Source organism: Bombina bombina, chromosome 1 (assembly GCF_027579735.1).
Source record: "Bombina bombina isolate aBomBom1 chromosome 1, aBomBom1.pri, whole genome shotgun sequence".
In the NCBI taxonomy this organism is placed as follows: domain Eukaryota; kingdom Metazoa; phylum Chordata; class Amphibia; order Anura; family Bombinatoridae; genus Bombina; species Bombina bombina.
In genome coordinates, this window is record NC_069499.1 from 773,771,747 (window position 1) to 773,796,064 (window position 24,318).

At 40.0% G+C, this 24,318-nt stretch overlaps 1 protein-coding gene across 1 annotated transcript in view; it reads left to right on the forward strand.

Annotated features, from left to right (window-relative positions):
* The window catches only part of LOC128639805 (uncharacterized), a 58,753-nt gene that overhangs the window by 18,467 nt on the left and 15,968 nt on the right, over window positions 1–24,318 (forward strand). Inside the window, exon 4 of the mRNA XM_053691984.1 lies at window positions 16,223–16,316. Coding sequence (XP_053547959.1) covers window positions 16,223–16,316 — 94 coding nt within the window. The remainder of the gene's footprint in view (window positions 1–16,222; window positions 16,317–24,318) is intronic.

A 24,318-nucleotide genomic window follows, 5' to 3' on the forward strand; every position in this document is an offset into this window, starting at 1 on the left:
ACTGTTGAAACCAGAGAACTTCAGTTGGGGGGAACAGTTTGCAGGCTTATCTGCTGCAGGTATGATCAGTCATATTTCTAACAAGACATGTTAATGCTAGAAGACTGTCAGTTTTCCCTTAAGGGGTAAGTAAGCCATTTTCTTAGACTCATAACAGATTAAGGCTTATTAATGGGCTCTATACTGGTTGACACTATTGTGGGCTAAATCGATTGATTTATTTCATATTTAGATGGATTTTAGAGTGTTTTGTGTAATTATAAGCACTTTTGGGAACGTTTTTATTCGCCTGGCATTTAGTTAGACTACTATTTCAGTCAGAAAGGCCCCTTCACTCTGGTATGCAGAGGAAGGAGGCCCAGTTTTCGCGCCTCAATTGCGCAGTTTACTTCCATGGCAGTGCATGCAGCTTCATGTGAGGGGTCCTGTGGCTACAAAAACTGACTCAGGAAGGTTTATTTCAGTGCTGAATAACTCTCAGGGAAGGTAAAAAGCTGCAGCAAGGCTGTGGCAGTGATTGTAGTGTACAAAAATTGTGAAATTGAACAAATAGCTCCGGTTTGCTCATTTTAAGGGTTAAAGTCTTGAAACTTGGTGTGCAATACTTTCAAGGCATTAGGACTCTGGGGTAAAAATTTTGTAAAAATCGGACATTGCCTTCATTGTTTTTCAAAATATCAGAAATAAAGTGTGCCTGTTAATTATTTAAAGGGACAGTAACGCTTTTCTTTAAAAACGCTTTTATTGCATTATTAGCCTGCCAAATTCTGTCTAACATGTCTATACCTTCAGATGGCTTATGTTCTGTGTGTATGAAAACCAAGGTGGTTCCCCCTATTAATGTATGCGCAAATTGTGTCATAGCGTCCAAACAAAGTATGGAAAGTGCTGTCAAATTGAATAAGATTGCCCAAGATGATTCTTCTAATGAAGGTAGTGGGGATAGTTCTTCATCCTCTCCTTCTGTGTCAACACCAGTTTTGCCCGCGCAGGCGATACCTAGTACATCTAGCGCGCCAATGCTTGTTACTATGCAGCAATTAACAGCAGTAATGGATAATTCTATAGCTAATCTATTATCCAAACTGCCATCCTACCCTAGAAAGCGTGATAGCTCAGTTTTAAATACAGAAGATGAGCAGGTTGGCGCTGAGGACAATTTATCAGTTATACCGTCACATCAATCTGAATTGGCAGTGAGGCAGGGTCTGTCTGAGGGGGAAATTTCTGATTCAGGAAAAGTTTCTCAGCAGGCAGACACTGATGTCGTAACATTTAAATTTAAGTTAGAACATCTCCGCGCCCTGCTTAAGGAGGTCCTAACTACTCTTGATGACTGTGATTCTTTGGTAATTCCAGAGAAATTGTGCAAGAATGACAAATTCTTAGAGGTCCCAGTGCACGCTGATGCTTTCCGATACCCAAGCGGGTGGCGGACATAGTGACTAAGGAGTGGGAAATTCCAGGTATACCTTTTGTTCTATCTCCTATATTCAAGAAAATGTTCCCCATGGTTGACCCCAGAAAGGACGCATGGCAAACGGTTCCTAAGGTTGAGGGGGCAGTGTCAACGTTAGCTAAGCACACAACTATTCCTATTGAGGACAGTTGCGCTTTTAAAGATCCTATGGATAAAAAATTGGAAGGATTGCTAAAAAAGATATTTGTTCAGCAAGGTTTCCTTCTTCAACCAATCTCGTGCATTATTCCTGTCACCACGGCAGCGTATTTTTGGTTCGAGGAACTGGAAAATTCGCTCCAAAAAGAGACTCCATATGATGAAGTCATGGACAGAATTCACGCACTAAAGTTGGCTAATTCCTTTATTTTTGGATGCCGCTTTCCAGTTGGCTAAGTTAGCGGCGAAAAATTCAGGTTTTGCAATAGTGGCGCACAGAGCGCTTTGGCTAAAATCCTGGTCGGCGGATGTGTCGTCCAAGAATAAATTGCTTAATATTCCTTTCAAGGGTAAGACCCTTTTCGGGCCGGAATTGAAAGAGATTATTTCAGACATTACTGGTGGAAAGAGACATGCCCTCCCACAGGATAGGCCTTTCAAGGCTAAGAACAAATCTAATTTTCGTTCCTTTCGCAATTTCAGGAACGGACCGAATCCTAACTCTGCGGCCTCCAGACAAGAAGGCAACTCTTCCCAGCCTAAACCAGCATGGAAACCATTGCAAGGCTGGAACTAGGGTAAACAGGCCAAGAAGCCTGCTGCTGCTACCAAGACAGCATGAAGGGGTAGCCCCCGTTCCGGGACCGGATCTAGTAGGGGGCAGACTTTCTCTCTTCGCTCAGGCTTGGGCAAGAGATGTTCCGGATCCCTGGGCACTAGAAATAGTCTCTCAGGGGTATCTTCTAGAGTTCAAGGAACTTCCTCCAAGGGGAAGGTTCCACATGTCTCGCTTATCTTCAGACCAGATAAAGAGACAGGCATTCTTACATTGCGTAGGAGACCTATTAAAAATGGGAGTGATAAACCCAGTTCCAACAGTGGAACAGGGTCTGGGTTTTTACTCAAACCTGTTTGTAGTTCCAAAAAAAGAGGGAACTTTCAGGCCAATTCTGGATCTAAAACTTCTAAACAAATTCCTCAGAGTTCCCTCATTCAAAATGGAAACCATTCGGACAATTTTACCAACAATCCAGGAGGGTCAATATATGACTACTGTGGACTTAAAGGATGCATACCTGCATATTCCTATCCACAAAGATCATCATCAGTTCCTGAGGTTCGCCTTTATGGACAAACATTACCAGTTTGTGGCTCTTCCATTCGGTTTAGCCACTGCTCCCAGAATTTTCACAAAGGTGCTAGGGTCCCTCCTAGCGGTTCTAAGACCGAGGGGCATTGCTGTAGCACCTTATCTAGACGACATTCTAATCCAAGCATCGTCTCTTTCCAAAGCAAAGGCTCATACAGACATTGTTCTAGCCTTTCTCAAATCTCACGGGTGGAAGGTGAACGTAGAAAAGAGTTCCCTGTCCCCGTCAACAAGAGTTCCCTTTTTGGGAACAATAATAGATTCTGTAGAAATGAAGATCTTCCTGACAGAGGTCAGAAAGTTGAAGCTTCTAAACGCTTGTCAAGTTCTTCACTCTATTCTTCAGCCTTCCATAGCTCAGTGCATGGAAGTAGTAGGATTAATGGTTGCAGCAATGGACATAGTTCCTTTTGCTTGAATTCATCTAAGACCATTACAACTGTGCATGCTCAATCAGTGGAATGGGGACTATGCAGACTTGTCTCCCCAGATTCAAGTAGACCAGGTAACCAGGGATTCTCTCCACTGGTGGTTGTCTCACGATCACCTGTCTCAGGGAATGAGTTTCCGCAGACCAGAGTGGGTCATTGTCACGACCGACGCCAGTGTCTTAGGTTGGGGTGCGGTCTGGGACTCTCTGAAAGCTCAGGGTCTATGGTTTCGAGAAGAGTCTCTTCTTCCGATAAACATTTTAGAACTGAGAGCGATATTCAATGCGCTCCTGGCGTGGCCTCACCTAGCAAAGGCCAAATTCATAAGGTTCCAGTCGGACAACATGACGACTGTAGCGTACATCAATCATCAGGGGGGAACAAAGAGTTCCTTAGCGATGAGAGAGGTATCCAAGATCATCAAATGGGCGGAGGATCACTCCTGCCACCTATCTGCAATTCACATCCCAGGAGTGGACAACTGGGAGGCGGATTATTTGAGTCGTCAGACTTTTCATCCGGGGGAGTGGGAACTCCACCCGGAGGTTTTTGCCCAGTTAACTCAACTATGGGGCATTCCAGATATGGATCTGATGGCGTCTCGCCAGAACGCCAAGGTTCCTCGATACGGGTCCAGATCCAGGGATCCCAAGGCGACACTGGTGGATGCATTAGTGGCGCCTTGGTCGTTCAACCTAGCTTATGTGTTTCCACCATTCCCTCTCCTTCCCAGGCTTGTAGCCAGGATCAAACAGGAGCAGGCCTCGGTGATTCTAATAGCCCCTGCATGGCCACGCAGGACTTGGTATGCAGACCTGGTGAATATGTCATCGGCTCCACCATGGAAGCTACCTTTGAGGCAGGATCTTCTAGTACAAGGTCCATTCGAACATCCAAATCTAGTCTCTCTCCAACTGACTGCTTGGAAATTGAATGCTTGATTCTATCTAAGCGTGGGTTTTCAGATTCAGTCATAGATACTCTGGTTCAAGCCAGAAAACCTGTAACTAGGAAGATTTACCATAAGATATGGCAAAAATATATCCGTTGGTGTGAATCCAAGGGATTCCCTTGGAGTAAAATTAAAATTCCTAGGATACTTTCCTTTCTCCAAGAAGGTCTGGATAAAGGTTTGTCAGCTAGTTCCTTAAAAGGACAGATATCTGCTCTGTCTGTTTTGTTACACAAACGTCTGGCAGCAGTGCCAGATGTACAAGCGTTTGTACAGGCGTTAGTTAGAATCAAGCCTGTCTACAGACCCATGACTCCTCCTTGGAGTCTAAATTTAGTTCTTTCAGTTCTTCAGGGGGTTCAGTTTGAACCCATGCATTCCATAGATATTAAGTTACTATCTTGGAAAGTTCTGTTTTTGGTTGCTATTTCTTCTGCTAGAAGAGTTTCTGAATTATCTGCTTTGCAGTGTACTTCTCCCTATCTGGTATTCCATACAGATAAGGTAGTTTTACGTACCAAGCCTGGTTTTCTTCCAAAGGTCGTTTCCAACAGGAATATTAACCAGGAAATTGTTGTTCCTTCTCTGTGTCCAAATCCAGTTTCAAAGAAGGAATGTTTGTTACACAATCTAGATGTGGTCCGTGCTTTAAAGTTCTATTTAGAAGCAACAAAGGATTTCAGACAGACATCATCTTTGTTTGTTGTGTATTCTGGTAAGAGGAGAGGGCAGAAAGCTACTGCTACCTCTCTTTCTTTTTGGCTGAAAAGCATCATCCGATTGGCTTATGAGACTGCCGGACGGCAGCCTCCTGAACGAATTACAGCTCATTCTACTAGAGCTGTGGCTTCCACATGGGCCTTCAAGAACGAGGCTTCTGTTGATCAGATCTGTAAGGCAGCGACTTGGTCTTCTCTGCATACTTTTGCCAAATTTTACAAATTCGATACTAATGCTTCTTCTGAGGTTATTTTTGGGAGAAAGGTTTTGCAAGCCGTGGTGCCTTCTCTATCCCCTCTTTTGCGCTCTCCTCCCTCTCTTTTGCTGTCTCTCTCCCTCTATTTTGCTCTGTCCCCCCCTCTCTATTGATCTTTCTCTCCCCCCTCTCTCTTCCTCCCTCTCTTTTGCGCTCTCCTCCCTCTCTTTTGCTCTCTCTCCCCCTCTCTTTTGCTGTCTCTCTCCCTCTCTTTTGCTCTCTCTATCCCCCTCTTTTGCTCTCTCTCTTCCCTCCTCTTTTGCTCTCTCCCCCTCTCTTTTGCTGTCTCTCTCCCTCTCTTTTGCTCTCTCTATCCCCCCTCTTTTGCTCTCTCTCTCCCCTCCTCTCTTTTGCTCTCTCCCCCTCTCTTTTGCTGTCTCTCTCCGTCTCATTTGCTCTCTCTATCCCCCCTCTTTTTCTCTCTCTCTCCCCTCCTCTCTTTTGCTCTCTCCCCCTCTCTTTTGCTGTCTCTCTCCCTCTCTTTTGCTCTCTCTATCCCCCCTCTTTTTCTCTCTCTTTCTCTTCCCTCTTTTGCTCTCTCTATCCCCCCTCTTTTGCTCTCTCTCTTTCCCATTTCTTTTGCTCTCTTTCCCCCCACTCTTTTGCTGTCTCTCTCCCCCTCTCTTTTGCTCTCTCTCGCCCTCTCTTTCTCTCTCCCTCTCTTTTGCTCTCTCTCCCTCTCTTTTGCTCTCTCTCCCCTCTCTTTTTTGCTCTCTCTCTTACTCCCCCCTCTCTTTTGTGCTCTCTCTCCCCCCTCTCTTTTGCTCTCTCTCTCCTCCTCTCTTTTGCATTCTCTCTCTCCCCCCTTTTTGCCCTTTCCTCTCTCTCCCCCCTTTCTTTTGCTCTCTCTCTCCCCTTTCTCCCCCCTCTCTTTTGCTGTATCTCTATCTCTTTTGCTCTCTCTATCGCCCCTCTTTTGCTCTCCCCTCTCTTTTAATGTCTATCTCCCTCTCTTTTGCTCTCTCTATCCCCCCTCCTGCTCTCTCTCTAGTCCCCCTCATTTGAGCTCTCTCACGTCCGCATTTGCACGGCCCCATCCGGCCCTGCCCACGTCACACCCGAGCCGCGTCACGTCCAGCCCCGCCCCCTCACACCTTGTATGCCAGGTCAGTCTGAGCTGAAACTCTGCTGAAGGACAGGTGTGTTTGTCCTTGTGCAGTCTCTACTGCGCATGACAGCTTCGGACAAACACACTTGGCCTTTTATATTCTAGGATATTCCTATACATCTGTATATATCTATACCTATATATAATTATATATATAGATAGATAGATATATATATATATATATAGAGAGAGAGAGGGGTATAGATATATATTGTACCAAAATATACATTTATGAATAAATAGAACATATTCTGCTATGTGAAGAACATTGGAATGTGAAATATTCATGTTTTCATGTCGGGTTATCACACTTGAGAATATGCGTTAGCGCGCAAGTAGGGTTAATAGGTTTTTTCCCACTTTCCTCCATTGACTTCTATGGGGAATAGGTTAACGTGAGCGCGATATTCTAACTTGGGTTTTTTGCACACATCAGGTTAGCGAGCGAAAACTTTTTACTTGTAATACGAGTGCTACCCGACACGCTCCAAAAGTTTACTTCTAGCGCAGTTAGCCCGTGAGCGCTAAATAGCGTTCCACTCGTAATGTAGCCCAAAATGTTTATTTAGACATAATTTAAAAAAAACATTGCAATGCACTTTTGCCTGCTTTTGCTGAAATTTAATTGTTTTCATTCCCACCTCCACCCAGAATGCATTCTGTGGAAAGAAAAAGCCTAACACTTATACATAATGCACACTGATTGGTTGATATGAGCAGGAGCTCATTTATTTCTCTTTCTAATTGGCCACAGCAAAAGAAGTAACTTTCACAACCCTTTTCAAGTGGTGTATTAAGGGACTGCAAACCAATGCATATTTTTCTAACAAAGGGGTCGATCACAACCTTTTAGAGAAACATATCTAATAATTTTCAACAGAAAAGCAATATTAAAGTTTGTAGGATTTTTGTAGATAAATCAGTTGATAAGATTGTCATTGTCCCTAAAATGACAGATTTACATGTTACGTTTAAGCTGCTGTAAAGCAACTCCACCTCTGCCCTAAAAAACATTCCCCAGAAGAACTTTTTTTCCCCATTAAAACAAATGAACGACTCATTGAACAAATATTGAATAAAATTAAAAACATTTTTTCTGACAAATTATTTTCCTTAAAGGGACACTGAACCCCAAATTTTTCTTTTGTGATTCAGATAGAGCATGCAATTTTAAGCAACTTTCTAATTTACTCCTATTATTAATTTTTCTTCATTCTCTTGCTATCTTTTTTTTAAAAAATAAGGCATCTAAGCTTTTTTTGGGTTCAGAACTCTGGACAGCAATTTTTTATTGGTGGATGAATTTATCCACCAATCAGCAAGGACAACCCAAGTTTTTCACCAAAAATGGGCTTGTATCTAAACTTACATTCTTGCATTTCAAATAAAGATACCAAATGAATGAAGAAAATTTGATAATAGGATTAAATTAGAAAGTTGCTTAAAATTGCATGCTCTAGACATGCCCTGTGAGGAGAGGAAGAGGAGGAGTCTGTGCACAAGCAGCAGGCATCGCTCCCCTGCAGCTATCCCAGTGGCGGTTGTTCGCGTCAGGATTCCCCTCTGTCAAGGGGGGAGAAGTTAGCCGCAGTCACCCTTGCTGGATTATAATCTGGTGATACCTCTCACAGCGCAATACCATCAGCGCTGAGGAAGAACTTTTAGACCCGGAGCCTGATACAGAAGGCTGACTGATCAGGCTCCCTTTATGGATTTAAGACCTTAATAGGAGGACTCCCCCACCACAGCCTGGTCTGTGAGAGGGGCAGACAGCCAAAGTTTCCTGCTACCAGCCATTTGGGATCACCGCTAGCTGACCGGCACTCACCCCCAGCATTTAAACCAGGACCCATCCAGCACTCACCGAACCAGCAGTAAACGTTACCTGCCTGTTCACCGGATCGCGCTCCCCGCCCACCGATGTTGCGAGTGGGGAGCTGGAAGTTTGTGCTGCTGCAGAATGACGCTGACCCGGATTGACCTCTCCTGCTGAGTTGCTTCGCCTCCCAACCGATGTTGCGAGGAGGAGTCGACGATCGTGGGCCGCAGTGCTGAGAGAGAGAGCGTGCTGGAGACAAGCAGCCGTAGTGAGGTCAGCGTCCCTGAACACGTCGTACTAGGCTCTGGCAGAATCCTATGGAGGCTACTTCGGAGTAGTAGCGTAAAGGTACACTCTGCTTTCTACACACCAATTTGGCAGAAAAGGCTGGAATCCTGAGAGGGCACCACGCTGGAGGGGTGAGAGTTAGGTTACGGCTTACACCGCTTTGATAAAAAGAACAACCAAGCAAGAGCTTATTGGGGGAAAAGGGTCCCTAAAAGCAAAGTACTTTAAGCTGGCCAGAAATCTTTATAAGGGATAAAAAAAAATTCTTTCTTACAACTTGATAGATTCATATTGACTGCAACTTTAAGTCCACATTGGAAACCCTCATTTAATAGAGTTTGAGGGGAACAAAGAAGGGAAGGAGAAGTAATAAGAGGGGCGAGGAAAAGGGAAAAGGAAGATACAAAGGGAAGAAAAAGAGGGAAAAAAATTTTAAAACATTTTTGAAAGGATAATCTGAACTCACAAGATTTCATGAACTGAACTTAAGTGTTGATATTCATTGTAACTTAATCTTCCATGTGCATAGCGGCAAATTATTTACACCCCTTTTCCTCAGTATCCATGTTCGATCTAATGATTGTTCCTCTTCTCTTGTTGGTTGTTTCTTTTCTTTTATTCCCTCTTAGAAGATACTCAGCTTAAACTCATTTGGGTCAGAAGAAAGACCTCACTAGTCAAAAGGACCAAGTGTTTGTCTGTGTTGTCGTTTACTGCTAATTTTGTTTTTACCAGAAACAACTGTGTGTATGTTACATAAGAGATCTGCATGTAGATCAAAGGGTATATCTTTCAGAATATCTGATTTAACGTCTATCCTCCTTTTTACCATATATTCTCCTATAAAGCTTGGCGCAGAGGGGCCATAATTAACTTTGATCCCTTTAACTAAGCAAGAACTATTGTAAATAAGCTCATACTCTTGACAAAGTACAGGCTCCCTCAGGGGGTAAAACCCTTAACTGCACAAAGTCCCCTTCAGAAGGGGGAAAATCAGCAGGTAGAAATATTTTATGCATCCCTAAGATAGGAGGAATTCACAGAGTTAGCTTGCACTCCTACTCAGGAATAGATTTGGTATCTCATACATATCACATATATTAGCAAGCTAAAGCTTCCCTTTTACGGCTAGATTAAGTGAAAGGCTAACCACTAGTCAAGCTGCATGCAGTCTAATATTATTTGCACATACAGTGGTTCATAAACAGGTATGTAATATCATACTGCCTAAACATTTACAAAGATTCTGGATGATTTATATAAATCTAAACTGAATTGGGCAGGAAAGGTTACAAGCTTCAAGTTAAATAAGAGTAAGAGTCTTAAAGAGGAGGAAGGGGAAGAGTCAGCAAATCTAACCTAGCGGGTACTTGGGGTAGAGAACATAAGGTTAAAACCTAGAGAGCTAATCTTATAAATAAGATTAGATTCAGAGAAATGAGAGTGTGCACCAAAGGGTGGTAAACCCACAATTTAGAGCTTTGTTTAAGAAAAATCTCCTGAAGAGTGAATATAGGAGAGAGGGAGAGGAAGAGAAAGAGAAAAAAAAGAAAGAAAACTGTAATACTTTTTCTATTTGGATAACGTGGTTATAAGCTAGGTGAATCGCTTCAAAAAGCCTCTTAAATTCACGGGTTTAAATTAAAGAGAATACTTTCTATATTCAAGGCAGAGAACAATATTATTGATCAAGCAGGGTCTGCATCGTTCGGCGTTGGTTCTTATACCACCCTTTCTAATCGCCATCTCCTGGTCCTCCCACTAATTTAATCACATTTGTTCTTATTTCCTCACTTCACTTGAGCACTGTCACATTCACAGGGGTTTTCGGCACCCAGACTATCTGTCTCTTTCTTATTTTTTTATTTATTTTTTTTCTCCTCTTTTCTCTCTTCACCCACGCTCCACTATAACCCAACTTGGGGCTTTGATTCTTAACTTCACGCGGTACTCAATCACATTTTTCACTTTATGGATAAATTTATCACTCCCAAACACAATCCAGGCATGGCGACCAAGAATAGGGAACGCAGGAACAAGAATCCATCGGATGCTTCAGCAGAAAATACCAATGAAGGCACTCCATCAAACGCCCAAAAGACCATTGTATAGCAAGATAACCAAGACCTGGTAGTTAGCATTCTAGAAGCTATCTCCCCAAAATTCGATTCATTAAAGAATGAAATCAAACAAGATCTCATATCTCTCACAGCAGAAATTAGACAATTCTCTGCAAGATTACAGGAAGTAGAACAGCGAGTTTCTGATTTAGAAGATACCACAAACACATATATTCCCATGATAGAAAGTAATCAAAATGAGATAATTAAATTACAAGTTAAGATCGACGATCTAGAGAATAGATCCAGGAGGAATAATCTCAGAATAATTGGATTTCCTGACCCTTTTAAACAAGAAGACCTTATGAATATTATAACCAAAATACTACCTACGTTGCTAAAAATTCCCCCAACTCACCCACCCATTTTAATTGAAAGAGTCCACCGCTTGGGGAAAGCTACAGAAAACCCAATCTATACAAATAGACCTAGGCCAATCATAACAAGGTTTTTAAACTTTCAAGATAAATTGTTATACCTACAGCATTATCGCAAAAATCAACCAATCATGTTTGAAGGTAATAAAATCCTCCTTTTCCAGGACTTCTCAATTGAGACCTCCAGGAAGAGGAGAGAGCTCTCCCCAATATGTGGAAAATTGATCAAAGAAGGTTGGCAAGCTACTGTTGTATACCCTGCTAGACTCAAGCTAATTTATAAGGAGCAAACTTATTTTTTTGACTCTGCTGAAGAAGCAGTGAAAAAACTAGCAGAACATGGGATTAAATATTAATATCATGGTTGGTGACTTAACTCGATTGCAAATTAAAAATGTCTTATTATTTTTGTTTTGTATCTATTTATAAAATTTTCTTTTTTCTTTTTTTCCTCTCTCCTCTCCTCCATCCATATCCCCCTTTGCCATCTTATTGCTGTCTCCCCTTCCCTCCTGATGTCTGGATCCTCTGATATAATTTGGCTAGGAATAGTATGATCAGAATTACATCGTGGAATATAGGGGGTATAACCTCGCCGATTAGGCGGAAGACGATTCTTTCCTATCTTCAGAAACTAAATACTACAGTTGCACTTCTTCGGGAAACACATTTGAATACAGAGGAATCAATAAAGTTAAAATGTTCTTGGGTAGCGGAGGTACTCTTTGCGCCCTCGTTAAATAGGAAGAAAGGAGTTGCTATCCTCCTGGGGAAAAAGCTAGCTTATGAAAAAATACTTATTATAACAGATCCAGATAGTAGATATCTGATTTTAAAAATAAAAATTCAGGGGTCAATTTATACCATCTGTAACCTCTACGCTCCTAATGTAATTGATTATCAATTTTGGGATACTCTCCAAGCTCAACTCCTCCAGGTCACGGAGGGTCAATTAATTATAGCCGGTGATTTCAACATGACTCCTTCTTTCTCTTTGGATAGATATAGATATAGAGGTGCAACCAGAAAAACAAAAAAGGATAATCTCGAAATGAAGCTATTTAAAAATATTTATCAAACCTTAGCAGTAAGGGATGTATGGAGGGTTCAGAACCCTGATAGCAAGGCCTACTCGTGCCACTCGAGAGCTGCCAAGAGTCTCTCTAGGATAGACTTAATGTTAATAAATGACAGATGCTATCAAGCAGGACCCAAAGCAACTATAGCAGAAATCTGTATTTCTGACCACGCCCCAATAATGTTGGTCATTCCAACTCAGAAGAAGAACCTAGGTGGTTTACGCTTTTTTTTACCCAAAACATCTCAGCAATAACATAAAATTTAAAGATTGGCTAAAAACTAAAGTGGAGGAGTTTTTTAGGCTAAATGAAGGCTCTGTATCTAGCCCCTCGATTCTGTGGGAAACAGCAAAAGCGGTCTTGAGGGGTGATATCATAGCATATATAGCTAAACTTTATCGCGAGTCTAAACAGAAAGAAAGACAATTAATAGCCTTAGTGGCTAACGCATATAACAGCTATTTGAGTGCCCCTAGCTAGGCTAACTGGAATAAATATATCAGAGTAAAAAAGGAACGCGATTCATATATCACATCACGAACAGTGCAATCAGAATTAAAATATCAATCTAATCTATATAAATATGGCAATAAGGCAGGCAAAATGCTCTCGAGTCTGGTAAAAAATTCCAGACAATCAAATACAATTGAATGCCTACAGGTTGAAAATAATCGCTTAACTTCAACAGAAGAAATCTTAGATTAATTTTTTAAATATTACAAGGAGATTTATGCTCCATCGCCTCTGGACAAAGAAGCACAGGAGAGATTCTGGGATAAGCTTCCTGTTACGAAAGCTAAAGCTGAGTTCATAACTAATTTAAATGCGCCAATATCTGAATCAGAAGTCTTGCAGTCAATACGGGAATTAAGGATGGAGAAAGCACCAGGCCCAGATGCAATTCCTAATGAATTCTATAAAAGCTTAGAGGAGACAATTGCCCCCTATCTTACAAACCTTTTTAACTTCTATTTTGGCGAAAACACTCAAATTCCGCCTAACTTTTTGGAGTTGCATACTATCTTTATCTTAAAACCTGGTAAGAGCGCTCAAAAAAGAGAATCATATAGACCCATCGCATTGCTAAACTCTGACTACAACATTTTTACATCTATACTCGCCAAGAGACTGCAAAAGGGACTAGCTAAGATCATTCCCAATGATCAAGCGGGGTTCTTGCAAAATCGCAGCTCAGCTGCTAAGATTAGACAACTTCTTCTGGTGGTTGACTATTTTAAAAACTCTGAGGATAAACTTCAAACATCATACCCAGATGCAGCAGTAGTTGCAATAGATGCTGAAAAAGCCTTTGATAGGGTCAATCACTATCATTTATTCGACACATTAAGCAGGTTCGGTCTGTCAAACAATTTCCTCAACCTAGTTAAAAACATCTGCACACAAGCATCAACAAGTTTAGTTATCCATGGTCAGGTTTCAAGTAAAATCAAGTTAGAAAAAGGTACAAGACAAGGGTGTCCTCTGTCACCCTTGTTATTTAATCTAGCAATTGAGCCATTAGCCATAAAGATAAGGCAAAAAAATCGAAGGTATTGCAATTGGCAAGAAAGAGGCTAAAGTGGCGCTGTACGCTGATGATCTGTTGGTTTATATAGCCAACACCAATAAGAATATCCCCAAGCTATTAAATATAATCGATACCTTTGGCCTCTTTACAGGATATAAAATGAATAGCACTAAATCAGAAATATTGTGGCTAAGGGTAAAAAATAACTCCTTGACTGACAATCCATTCAAAATAGTTTCCAATTCATTTAGATATCTTGGGGTTATCATTTCAGCAAATCCTTTGGAATGGTACTCATTAAACTTTACCCCTATTCTCCATCAAGCATTACAACAAATGAGGAATTGGTAAAATCTCCCCCTTTCAATAGCGGGACAAATAGCACTCTTTAAAATGGTTATATTGCCAAAGATCTATTATCTGTTTCAAAATATTCCACTAATCTTAAAAGCATATGATGTCAAGAAGTTTAACACAGCCCTCCGCCATTTTATTTGGCAAGCTAAGAAACCTAGAATCTCTCTAAGGAGATTAACACTTCCTAAACAAAAAGGTGGAATGGCTCTGCCTGATCTATTCCTCTACAACTTGGCTTTTCTTGGGCGTATTGCGGCAGATTGGATTGCAGAATCAAATCATTTCTCTGATTATGATCTTGAACAAAGCGTGACAAAGCCGTTTTCGCCAGTATCACTCTTGCATATCCCCCTCCAACAAATACCTAAACAAATAAAAGATTTGAAGACTATTTACATGGTACTTACAGCTTGGGGAAAAATTGGCTCCCACATCCAGATAAATATTCAAATACCAACTTATCAAACATTCTTAGGGAACCCAGAGTTCCAGGAGGGAACACAAGTTCAAATCTTACTTCGTTGGCATAATCAAGGACTAACAAGAGTCTCGCAGCTCTTTAAGCAAGAATCAGGTGTCATTAAGGCGTTCGAGAAATTTAAATTGGAATTTAATTTGAAAAATCAGGAATTTTTTATGTACTTACAAACCAGGCATTACGCATGGCAATTAATCAATAAATACAATTGGAAATGGATGTGGGGCAAGCTGGATAACTGGATAATATTAAATAGAACAGGACTTTTCTCCATAGCCCCATGGTATAATCTCCTTGTTTCTCACAAAGGAGACGAAAATTTAATGAGTATAGCCCAAAAATGGGTAAACCAGGTTAGTGTAAATAGCGAATTACAAGTGTCCAGGTCAATTCAATTATCGCTGGAAGCAACCATGGCTGAGACCTGGAGAGAGTCACATTTAAAACTTTTATATCGAACATATTACACACCAGAGAGGGGTTACAGATGGTATAACATGAATTTTAATAAGTGCCCTAAATGAAGCCTACCTGCAGCGGATCTAGTCCATATGCTATGGGAATGCCCAAGAATTAAACAATTTTGGTATAAATTAGAATACTGGCTAAATAAGTCATTAAAAATCATTCCCCTCAAAATGACTTTGATCGCTATTGTCTTTTTAGTTGACAAGAATAATAATTTTACGGACTCTAAAATTGTAAACCTAGTCATCTTAGCAGCCAGAAATTTAATATTCAAAAACTGGAAAAGCAAGATAGCACCATCAATCACTGAAGTTAAAAATTATCTCAGAAAACAATACTTAATTGAACAGAAAGCCACAGATCTAAACCTAGAAAGGGAAATAAAATTCTTTTTTGACAAATGGGCAAAATTTATCAAAATGTTCTCGCCTTCTGAAATTGAATATTTAATATTCCCTTTCAGAGATACCGATTTAGTATTACTGGGCACCTGGTGAGGAGGGGAGAGAGAAGATAATATCATTTTCTTATATTTGCTGAATGTAGACTTTTTCCCCTGGGTTTTTTTTTTTTTAATTTTATTTTCTTTTTCCTCAAATGAGAAGTCAGGGAACATGATAATTGATTTCTTAAAGTGGTTAAGAGGCACAGTTAATGTGAGTGATCGTACGCACTCGTTAGGTTCATCAGTTAAAATTCTCGACAAGGATAGATATTGTTAAGAAGTTGTTTTTTTTTAATTGGTTGTTGGGGTACAAGATAGTTAGTTTTGGTCGCTTAATAGGTAATTAAGTGTAATAACTTCAGAGGTTACACTCATCCCTTACGCCAAATTTCCATTAATATCATGGAAAAAGATGGATGTATTCCCCCAACTCTCTATAGGAGAAGTTGGGGTTTAGGTTAAGTACGGTGTGTACCTTTCCAAGCTCATCTTATGTTTATGAAAATTGTACCCCTTTTCTTCTTTTTTTTTTTTTTCTTTTTCTGTTTTTCTTTTTTGTTGTTGTTGTGTTTAAATATGTGTGTTATCTGAAAAAAAACAATAAAATAAGTTTAAAAAAAAATTGCATGCTCTATCTGAATCACAAAAGAAAAAACTTGGGTTCAGTGTCCCTTTAAACTAACTTTTGTCTGCACATATCTAATGAGTTGCATTGTAGCATTAAAGGACCAGGGTGGTCTTTTAGTTTGAAATCTGGGTCCTCCTATCCTTTTCTGGCCCTCGTTAGTATTATGTGTAATATACTACTACCGATGAGATTACATTTTGTTTACTAGTATTCTTGTTTTGTACTTTGTTATCTACCTTATTAAATATGATTTAAACACACAATATATTTTTAAATATGGTTTTCACAATAAACGCACTAATGTTATTTGTGTGCTTTGTACTCTTGGGGGGGGGGGGGGGTGACAGGTATTAATTAACCATCTCTCACAATATATTGATGAGTTTATTTTGTGTTTTAGAAGTCAGAAGGAACGTTTAACAACACAATCTCACCACAATCAGTCATACATACCTGATAGAGACATGAGACCACTACATCTACAAAACCAACAGGTAAGAACCCACTGGGACAACTTTTTCAAAACCTCTCTCTTCCCCACCCCAGAACTAGGGTAGCCACCTCAGCCATGTTTTATACTTATGAGTTACACATGCTGCAGGGTGTGCAGGGAGCAATATGAATAGCATGTGTAACTCATAAGTGTCCAGGAAAACATGGCTGAGGTGGTAACCTTACCCAGAACCCACTAAAACATGAATTCACTCTCTTACTGTGACCATTGTAACAACTTCATCCAACATTTTGTACCAGCTGCTCTATTATGTCAGTCTATTCACTAGTTCCCTATATAGTTTGTTCACGTGTTTCCCATGCCCAGCAAAAGATACAATTTAAATATTAACCAAATCTATGAAACCCTCTCTGTCACTTCCATATAACTCTGCTCTAGGTTAAAGGGACAAGATCAACCATACACTAAGATAGTACAACTGAAAGAGCTGGATGATAAGGCAATTTCAAATAAACCTCATACATACAATGCAAATTAATACACAGTACAAATGAATAAACATACACCACAAATGAATATTCCAGACACAACAAAAGGATATGTTAGCTTCAGGAAATCTTTACATCAGACAGGAGTGTATGAGACAGGTGTTGCAGCTTCCCATGAGACACAGCACTGGAGGCTGGATATCACTAATGCAAATACAAGAAAAGGAAAGGGCGGCGCAAAACACCTCTAAATGCAGACTGTTAGACCAAAGAGAATTTTATTAGAACATATGACGAATAAACACTCACACTCTCAACCCTCAAACATATGAGGTATGTGCAATCCCAGAAATAAAAAGCAATCAAATGCTCGATCCAAACGTGATAAAGTTTCAGCACACGAACTGTCCCCAGCGGTCAAATGTGCGATTAACCACAGTTGTTAAAAGAAAGTTCACAGTATTTAAAAGCTCATGAGTAAAATTAGTCACTAAATGAAACGCCAAAAGCCCATACTGCACCAGACTACCAGGTTGAAAAAGCCGGCTCTCCTGCAGCTGGTGTATGCGGCGTGGCGTGAAGACGGTGGGCGGGGCCTAACGCGTTTCGTAGGACGTCTTCCTACTTCATCAGAGGGCCTCTTTAACAACTGTGGTTAATCGCACATTTGACCGCTGGGGACAGTTTGTGTGCTGAAACTTTATCACGTTTGGATCGAGCATTTGATTGCTTTTTATTTCTGGGATTGCACATACTTCATATGTTTGAGGGTTGAGAGTGTGAGTGTTTATTCGTCATATGTTCTAATAAAATTCTTTGTGGTCTAACAGTCTGCATTTAGAGGTGTTTTGCACCGCCCTTTCCTTTTCTTGTATTTGCATAAAGGGACAAGATACCCACCTTTTTTTATTTCATGATTCAGATAGAGAAAACTATTTTAATCAACTTTCTAATTCACTTCTTTCAACACATTTTATTTGCTCTCTTGGTATCTTTTGTTGAAAAGCAGGGACATAAGCTCAGGAGCATATACATGTCTGGATCACTATATGGCAGCAGTTTTGCAAGAATGATATCCATTCGCAAGAGCACTAGATGGCAGCACTCTTTCCTGCCATTTAGTGCTCTCAACGCCTACCTAGGTATCTCTTCAACAAAGAATACCATGGGGATGATGCAAATTTGATAAGAGAAGTAAATTAGAAAACTTTTTTACATTTATATGCTCTTTCTTAAAGTGAAGGTAAACTTTGATGAATGAAAGCCAGTTTTTTAAAAATGGTATTAAAAACAGGGGCACTTTAATTCATCAAAGTTTAGAAAGCAGCTGTTTTGTTTAAAAACTTACCTTTGTTCTTTTCACAGCCAGAGCAGCTTCCCCCACCCGGAGATCATCTCTTCACATGTCAGCAATGACTAATCCGGCTTCCTCCAATCACGGCATGGCCTCAGAGAATGACTCCCCTGGGGGGAAAGCCGTGATTGGAGGAAGTCAGATTAGTCATTGCTGACGTGTGAAGAGATGATCTCCGGGTGGGGGAAGCTGCTCTGGCTGTGAAAAGAACAAAGGTAAGTTTTTAAACAAAACGGCTGCTTTCTAAACTTTGATGAATGAAAGTGCCCCTGTTTTTTTTATATATATTCTTTTTTATTGAAAGATTTTCATAACAAAAACATTAAGCAAGTTATTAATTACATACAATCAAGAACTGTTGGTGATTATACAACTGAAGTCAAGCAGCCCCAATACTTCTGCTTCCCATAGATGCAGTCCAAGTGTTATGAATACCTTTCATTAGTGCTAGTGTCTCTGGACAACCTATGAATTGATTTAACAAAGTGTTCAGTACAAGCTGGGTGTCCTACCTCTACATTATGAGACTACAGTCTGGGACTTAAACATTACTATTAGATTGACACAGGTAATTTGAGTACTAGGCTTTAAACTGCTATTGACAACAATTTATACATACAGTTCTGAGAAAGATAATAGATAAAACGATAAAAGAAAGTAAAAGAAAAATAAATAAACCAAAACAAAAAGAAAGACAATCGAGCCTCGTGCATCCAAGTTTATATTCTGATTCCCCCATCTCTGCAAGTAACAATAACTGCAAATGACGTTATATAGGCCTAAATTTCTCCTAATATTAAGTATTTATTTATCTCCTGGGAGGTGTTAAATTGCTAGGACCAGCAAAGAGGAAAGATTCCCAAATAAAGAGCATATCTTCAAAGAAGTCTAGGTTACCTATTTGGAGATAGTGGAATCTTTCTAGCATTAAATCTGAGTTTACTAAATTTCTCCATTCACTCACGCTAGGTATGTTAGTGGATTTCCAGAATCTAGGAATTAGCTGCTTTGCTGCGTTTAGCATAATTTGAAATAATTGCTTACAAATTTTCCAAGCTATCTGGGGGTGTTTTTGGAGTAAAATCAACTCAGGGCTCGGGCATAGATGTGTTGATAGAATCTGATTGATGTCCCTGAATATCTCCTGCCATAGATGGTTAATGGATGGACAATCCCACCATATGTGCTTCATGTGCCCCACCTGTTTACATCCCCTCCAGCAAGTCCCTGGGCTTTTCTTAAATATTTGTTTAATTTTTTTCTGGGGTTAGGTACCATCGCATAAGGATTTTTATGTTTGTTTCCTTTGCTCCTGAGGAATGGACTGACCTAGCCAAACTTCCAAACCTAACAAGCCATTCTTTGTGGGTTGTATGTGTAGACATTTCCCTGTCCCAACCTGCTGTGTAGGATGGCAACTTTGCAAATCTATTCATTAGTACTAACTTATATAATGTCCATACTGATTTGAGAGTCTTCGAGTTCGTTAGGCAGGCTTGTTCAAATTGTGTGGGGGAACAAATTAGGTCATTTTTGTGTCTGTGTGTGAAAATAAAGTGCCTGGCCTGATGGTAATTAAACCAAGAGGAAAAAAAAGGGCAGAGAAAGTGAGTCAATCCGCTGCTTTGTTTTTGGCTTATTTTTGTCTAATAACGTATGGACCTGGATCCCTGCGGAGAATGAGGTGTTAGAGTTTTTTTTCTGTTTTGAAGCCTGGGGGAAATTCAGGATTAGACAGTAAGTTTGTAAGTGGGGAGTACTTAGAGGAAATATTTCGGAATGACTTAATAGTATACACCCAGTCCCTCCAGGTCTCATTTGCTATGTACGATTGAGAGATTATTGGACTCTTCAGGGCTGTAGAATTCCAGCATTTATTGCCCATGTGTTCAGTTCCCGCCAGATAAGTTTCTATCTGCACCCACCCTTTAGACTGATCTCCTCCAAGTCCGCACCAATCTATTACCCTTTGGAGTGATATAGCCAATTTATACGAATTAAGGTGAGGGACACCTAGCCCCCCTTGCGCAGGCGTTTTGTAGATTGTGTTTTTGTTTATGCGTGGTGGTCTACGATGCCATATGTAATCATTCATTATCTTTTGCAGAGTGTCAATTTCTCTTGAAATATGCTGAATAGGGACGGTCTGGAGTATATATAATGCTTTGGGTAACAGTACCATTTTAGCCGCCTGAATCCTACCTAGCCATGAGATGTTTTTCAATAACCAAGATGAGGTCAAGGTGTGGAACTCCCTGATTAAATCCCCATAGTTAAGTTTGCGTGTGGAGTGTCTGTCAGGTGTGAGATAAATGCCCAAATATTTGATATATTTGGTTTGCACTTTAAGAGGGCAGTGGGCTCTAATATTATCCAGCATCTTCTGTGGCATTCTAATCGGAAGAAATTCCGATTTTGTTATGTTAATTGAAAAATTAGATACCTTCCCGAAAGATGTAAGTTCTGTCACGGTATGAGTAAGAGAGGTAAGTTGGTCTGTCAAAGTCAATAATAGATCATCCGCGTAAATGGCGAGTTTATGTTGTCTTAGTCCTATTTGGATGCCTTGTATTTGGTGATTTGCCCAAATCCTAATTGCAAGTGGTTCTAAGGATAACACAAATAACAAAGGGGACCCACTTCTTATTTCGAAAGCCTCCGATAATGTCCCGTTCACCCTTACTTGAGCTGTTGGGTTGGAATATAAAGCCATTATTTTTTGTATAAACTGAGTAGGGAAGTTGAACCGTTTAAGAGTCATCTGTAAGTAAGTCCAGTCAAGTCTGTCGAATGCCTTTTCGGCGTCGGTGGATAGAAATACAGTCGGTATATCTGTCGTGGAAACATAGTCTATAAGATTTAGTACTTTCACGGTATTGTCCTTCGCCTCTCTAGAAGGCACAAACCCTGCCTGGTCCTGGTGTATCAATTGTGGGAGGATTTTATCTATGCGGGTAGCTAAAATTTTGGCATATAACTTTAAGTCGGTGTTTAGCAAAGATATTGGCCTAAAGTTTGCTGGCTTATCTGGGGTTTTGCCTGGTTTTTCTAGGACCAAAATGAATGTTTGTAGCATGGAGTCTGGGAAAACAGATCTCCCTGCAACATGGTTAAACAGGGAAGTTAAATGTGGGGCAAGATATTTTGAGAAGGTTTTATAATATAGGCCAGAGAACCCATCCGGTCCAGGTGATTTATTTAATTTTAAAGTGTTGATAGCCTCAGTTACCTCAGTAATAATAAAGGGTTGATCCAAAATCTCCCTTTGCTCAGTATTAAGTTGCGGGACTTGTATCTGATTCAGGTACTGTTGGCAAAGATGTTGGTGAGATTATTCACTTCTATTTGGAAACAAATTATAAAGTCTGTGATAAAAGCTTCTAAACTCTTCAGCAATCTTATGAGTGTCTTCTACCTGTCTGCCTGAATCATTTTTAACCGAGTGTATATAAGTGCGTTGTTGTTGTTTTTTTTAAGGTTCTTGCTAACCATTTTCAAGGTTTATTCCCTTCCCTATAAAACATTTGCCGCAGTGATAACAGTTGTCTTTGAGACCTCATCTGTAATAATTTATTTAATTGCTCCCTCTTAGAGGTTAGTTTGTGCAAAATTAGTGCATTGTCTGGGTATTTTTTATGTAGGAGATCAAGATCTGCTATTTCTTTGGCTGTTAAGGATAATTCCTCCCTTCTGCTCTTTAATATATGAGCTTTAGTTTTTATAAGTTCACCTCTAATTGTGCTTTTATGGGCCTCCCAAAGGGTTGTGATCGAGACTTCAGGGGTATCATTTAATGAAAACTATGTTTTAATATGTTTGGCTAAAGCTTTTATCTGCTTTTTCCCTTTTAGTAGTGACTCATCTAACCTCCATTGAAAAGTTCTAAGAGGGGTTGAGGCCATGTAATCTTACAGGACACTAATGAGTGATCCGACCAGGTGGTGTGTGATATACCTCCAGATTTTAGATAGGACAAAACCAGGTGATCTACAAAAATGTAATCGAGTCTAGAATAACATCGGTTAGGAATAGAGAAGAATGTAAAATCTTTCTTTTGAGGATTTAAGTATCTCCAGGTGTCATGAACTCCCAGTAACTTAAGATTTTGCCAAATGTTATACATCTTAGGTGTTTTAAGTTGTGTAGTCGGGTTAGTACAGTCGATCTCAGGGTTAAGAGGTATATTTAGATCACCTGCCATAAATCAGAGCGCCTTTATTCTGGGCTAGGATGGAGTTAGTGACAGTATTAATAAATTTACTTTGGAACCTGTTTGGGGCATATACATTCACTAGTGTTATTGGTTTGCCAAAAAGTAATCCTGTAACACATATAAATCTACCTTCTTTATCAGTTTCCACATGTATTTTAGTAAAAGCAATGGATTTATGAATTGATATGCTAACCACGTTCACTTTCTTGGAAGGATTGGTGCTATGGAAGTGTTGTGGGTAGTGTGTTGAGAAAAATTTGGGAATGTGTTTAGACTTAAAATGCGTCTCTTGGAACATGAGAATATGCCCCCCTTTTCTTTGTAGGTCTAGGATGGCCATCCTGCGCTTGTTTGGACAGTTTAGGCCCTTTGTGTTCTGTGTGAGAATAGTTAGTTCTTGCTTTAGATCCTTACTCATCATTGTTTCTTGTGTTTGAAGCTAAGTCTGGTGGTTTTAATAATGAACCATACCTTTTTGGAGAAAACTCTGGATGCACTTGGCCGAACAACCAACTGAAATTGAGAATCAGTATAAGAGTGGAAAAAAAAGATACAAAGAATAAAAAAAAAATTTACATTCAGAAATTTAACCATACAATTATTACATCTTCCTAATTTAGGAGATGTGAAAATATACATCTTACCTATAGGAGAAAAGTTCTCTCTACTGGATGAGAGTTATTGTATTACTTATTACAGGAATAACATAAACATTTTAGTCCGAATAGGCCTTTGGATCTGTACCTGAAAGACAGTCTCATAACATTGCTATTGCGTATAACATGAACAACCTCTGTCATTTTAACTTGAAAGAGTATGAGAACTAACAGCTCAAACATTTAACTCTCTAACTTAACATTTTAATTCTTTAAACCAGGTAAGCCAATCTTGGACTCAATTAGTTTATTAAGTGACCAGTTCTGGAATAGTCCTCTAAGTGTTTCTCCTCTAAAGTAGTAAGGAGAAGACTAAAGGAGAACATAACAAGCAAGTAAAGGATACATCATAGCCATTACTGAATCAACCCTTCTCAACTGGCTGCTGATTGTTGCTGGTGTTATTTCTGCTGGACTTTCTTAGCTGGACCAGTTGCCATTCTTTCCTTTGGGGTATCGGCCTTGCACTCAGACCGAGGCTTGATTGGTCTTGTGTAGTTGGGTTACTTTCCAATTCCGGTGGTGTGATGGCTAAATCTTTGCAGATCTTAGGAATGTCTCCTGGCAAATTGCATGAGAGCCTCCTGCCCTGCCAGATGATGATAAGATGAAATGGAAATCCCCATCTATATGGGATATTCATTTTTCTTAGGAGTAGGGTGAGAGGTCTGAGTTCCCTTCTTTTAGCTAGTGTTCTCTGTGAGAGGTCTGCATAAAGCTGGATGTCCGCATTCTCATATTTGATAGTTTGTTGTTCGCAGGCTTGTTTCATAATTTCTTCCTTTGCTTGGAAATTTGTGACGCGGACTATCACATCCCTGGGCGGTTGCGATTCCAGGGGCTTAGGGCGAGGAGCTCTATGAGCCCTGTCAATATCCACTTTGGCGGGTATCTCTGTGTATTTAAGAAAGTTGAATAGATCCTGTAGATACTGCTCAAGGCCAGAAGGTGGTATTGACTCTGGGATCCCTCTGATTCTAATATTATGCCTTCTGCCCCTGTTTTCTGCATCGTCCATTTTTTCCTCAAGATCTTGGATAACTTAATTCTGTTTAAGTATGATATTTTGCATGTCTGTTAGCGCTACAGCTTGTGCATCTTGTGTATTTTCTACTGCTTCCACCCTGTTGCCTATTTCTGACATCTCCTTCTTGAGGTCACTAATTTCATCCTTGATGCATTGTTTTACTTGTGTGACCAAGGTAACAAAGTCTTTCTTGGAAGGTAATGATTCAAATAGGGCTTTGGGCACACTTATGGAATCCACTGCAGTTTCTGAGTCAGACTCAGAAGAGGAATAAGCTGCTATAGATCCAGGATTTTCTGTAGTA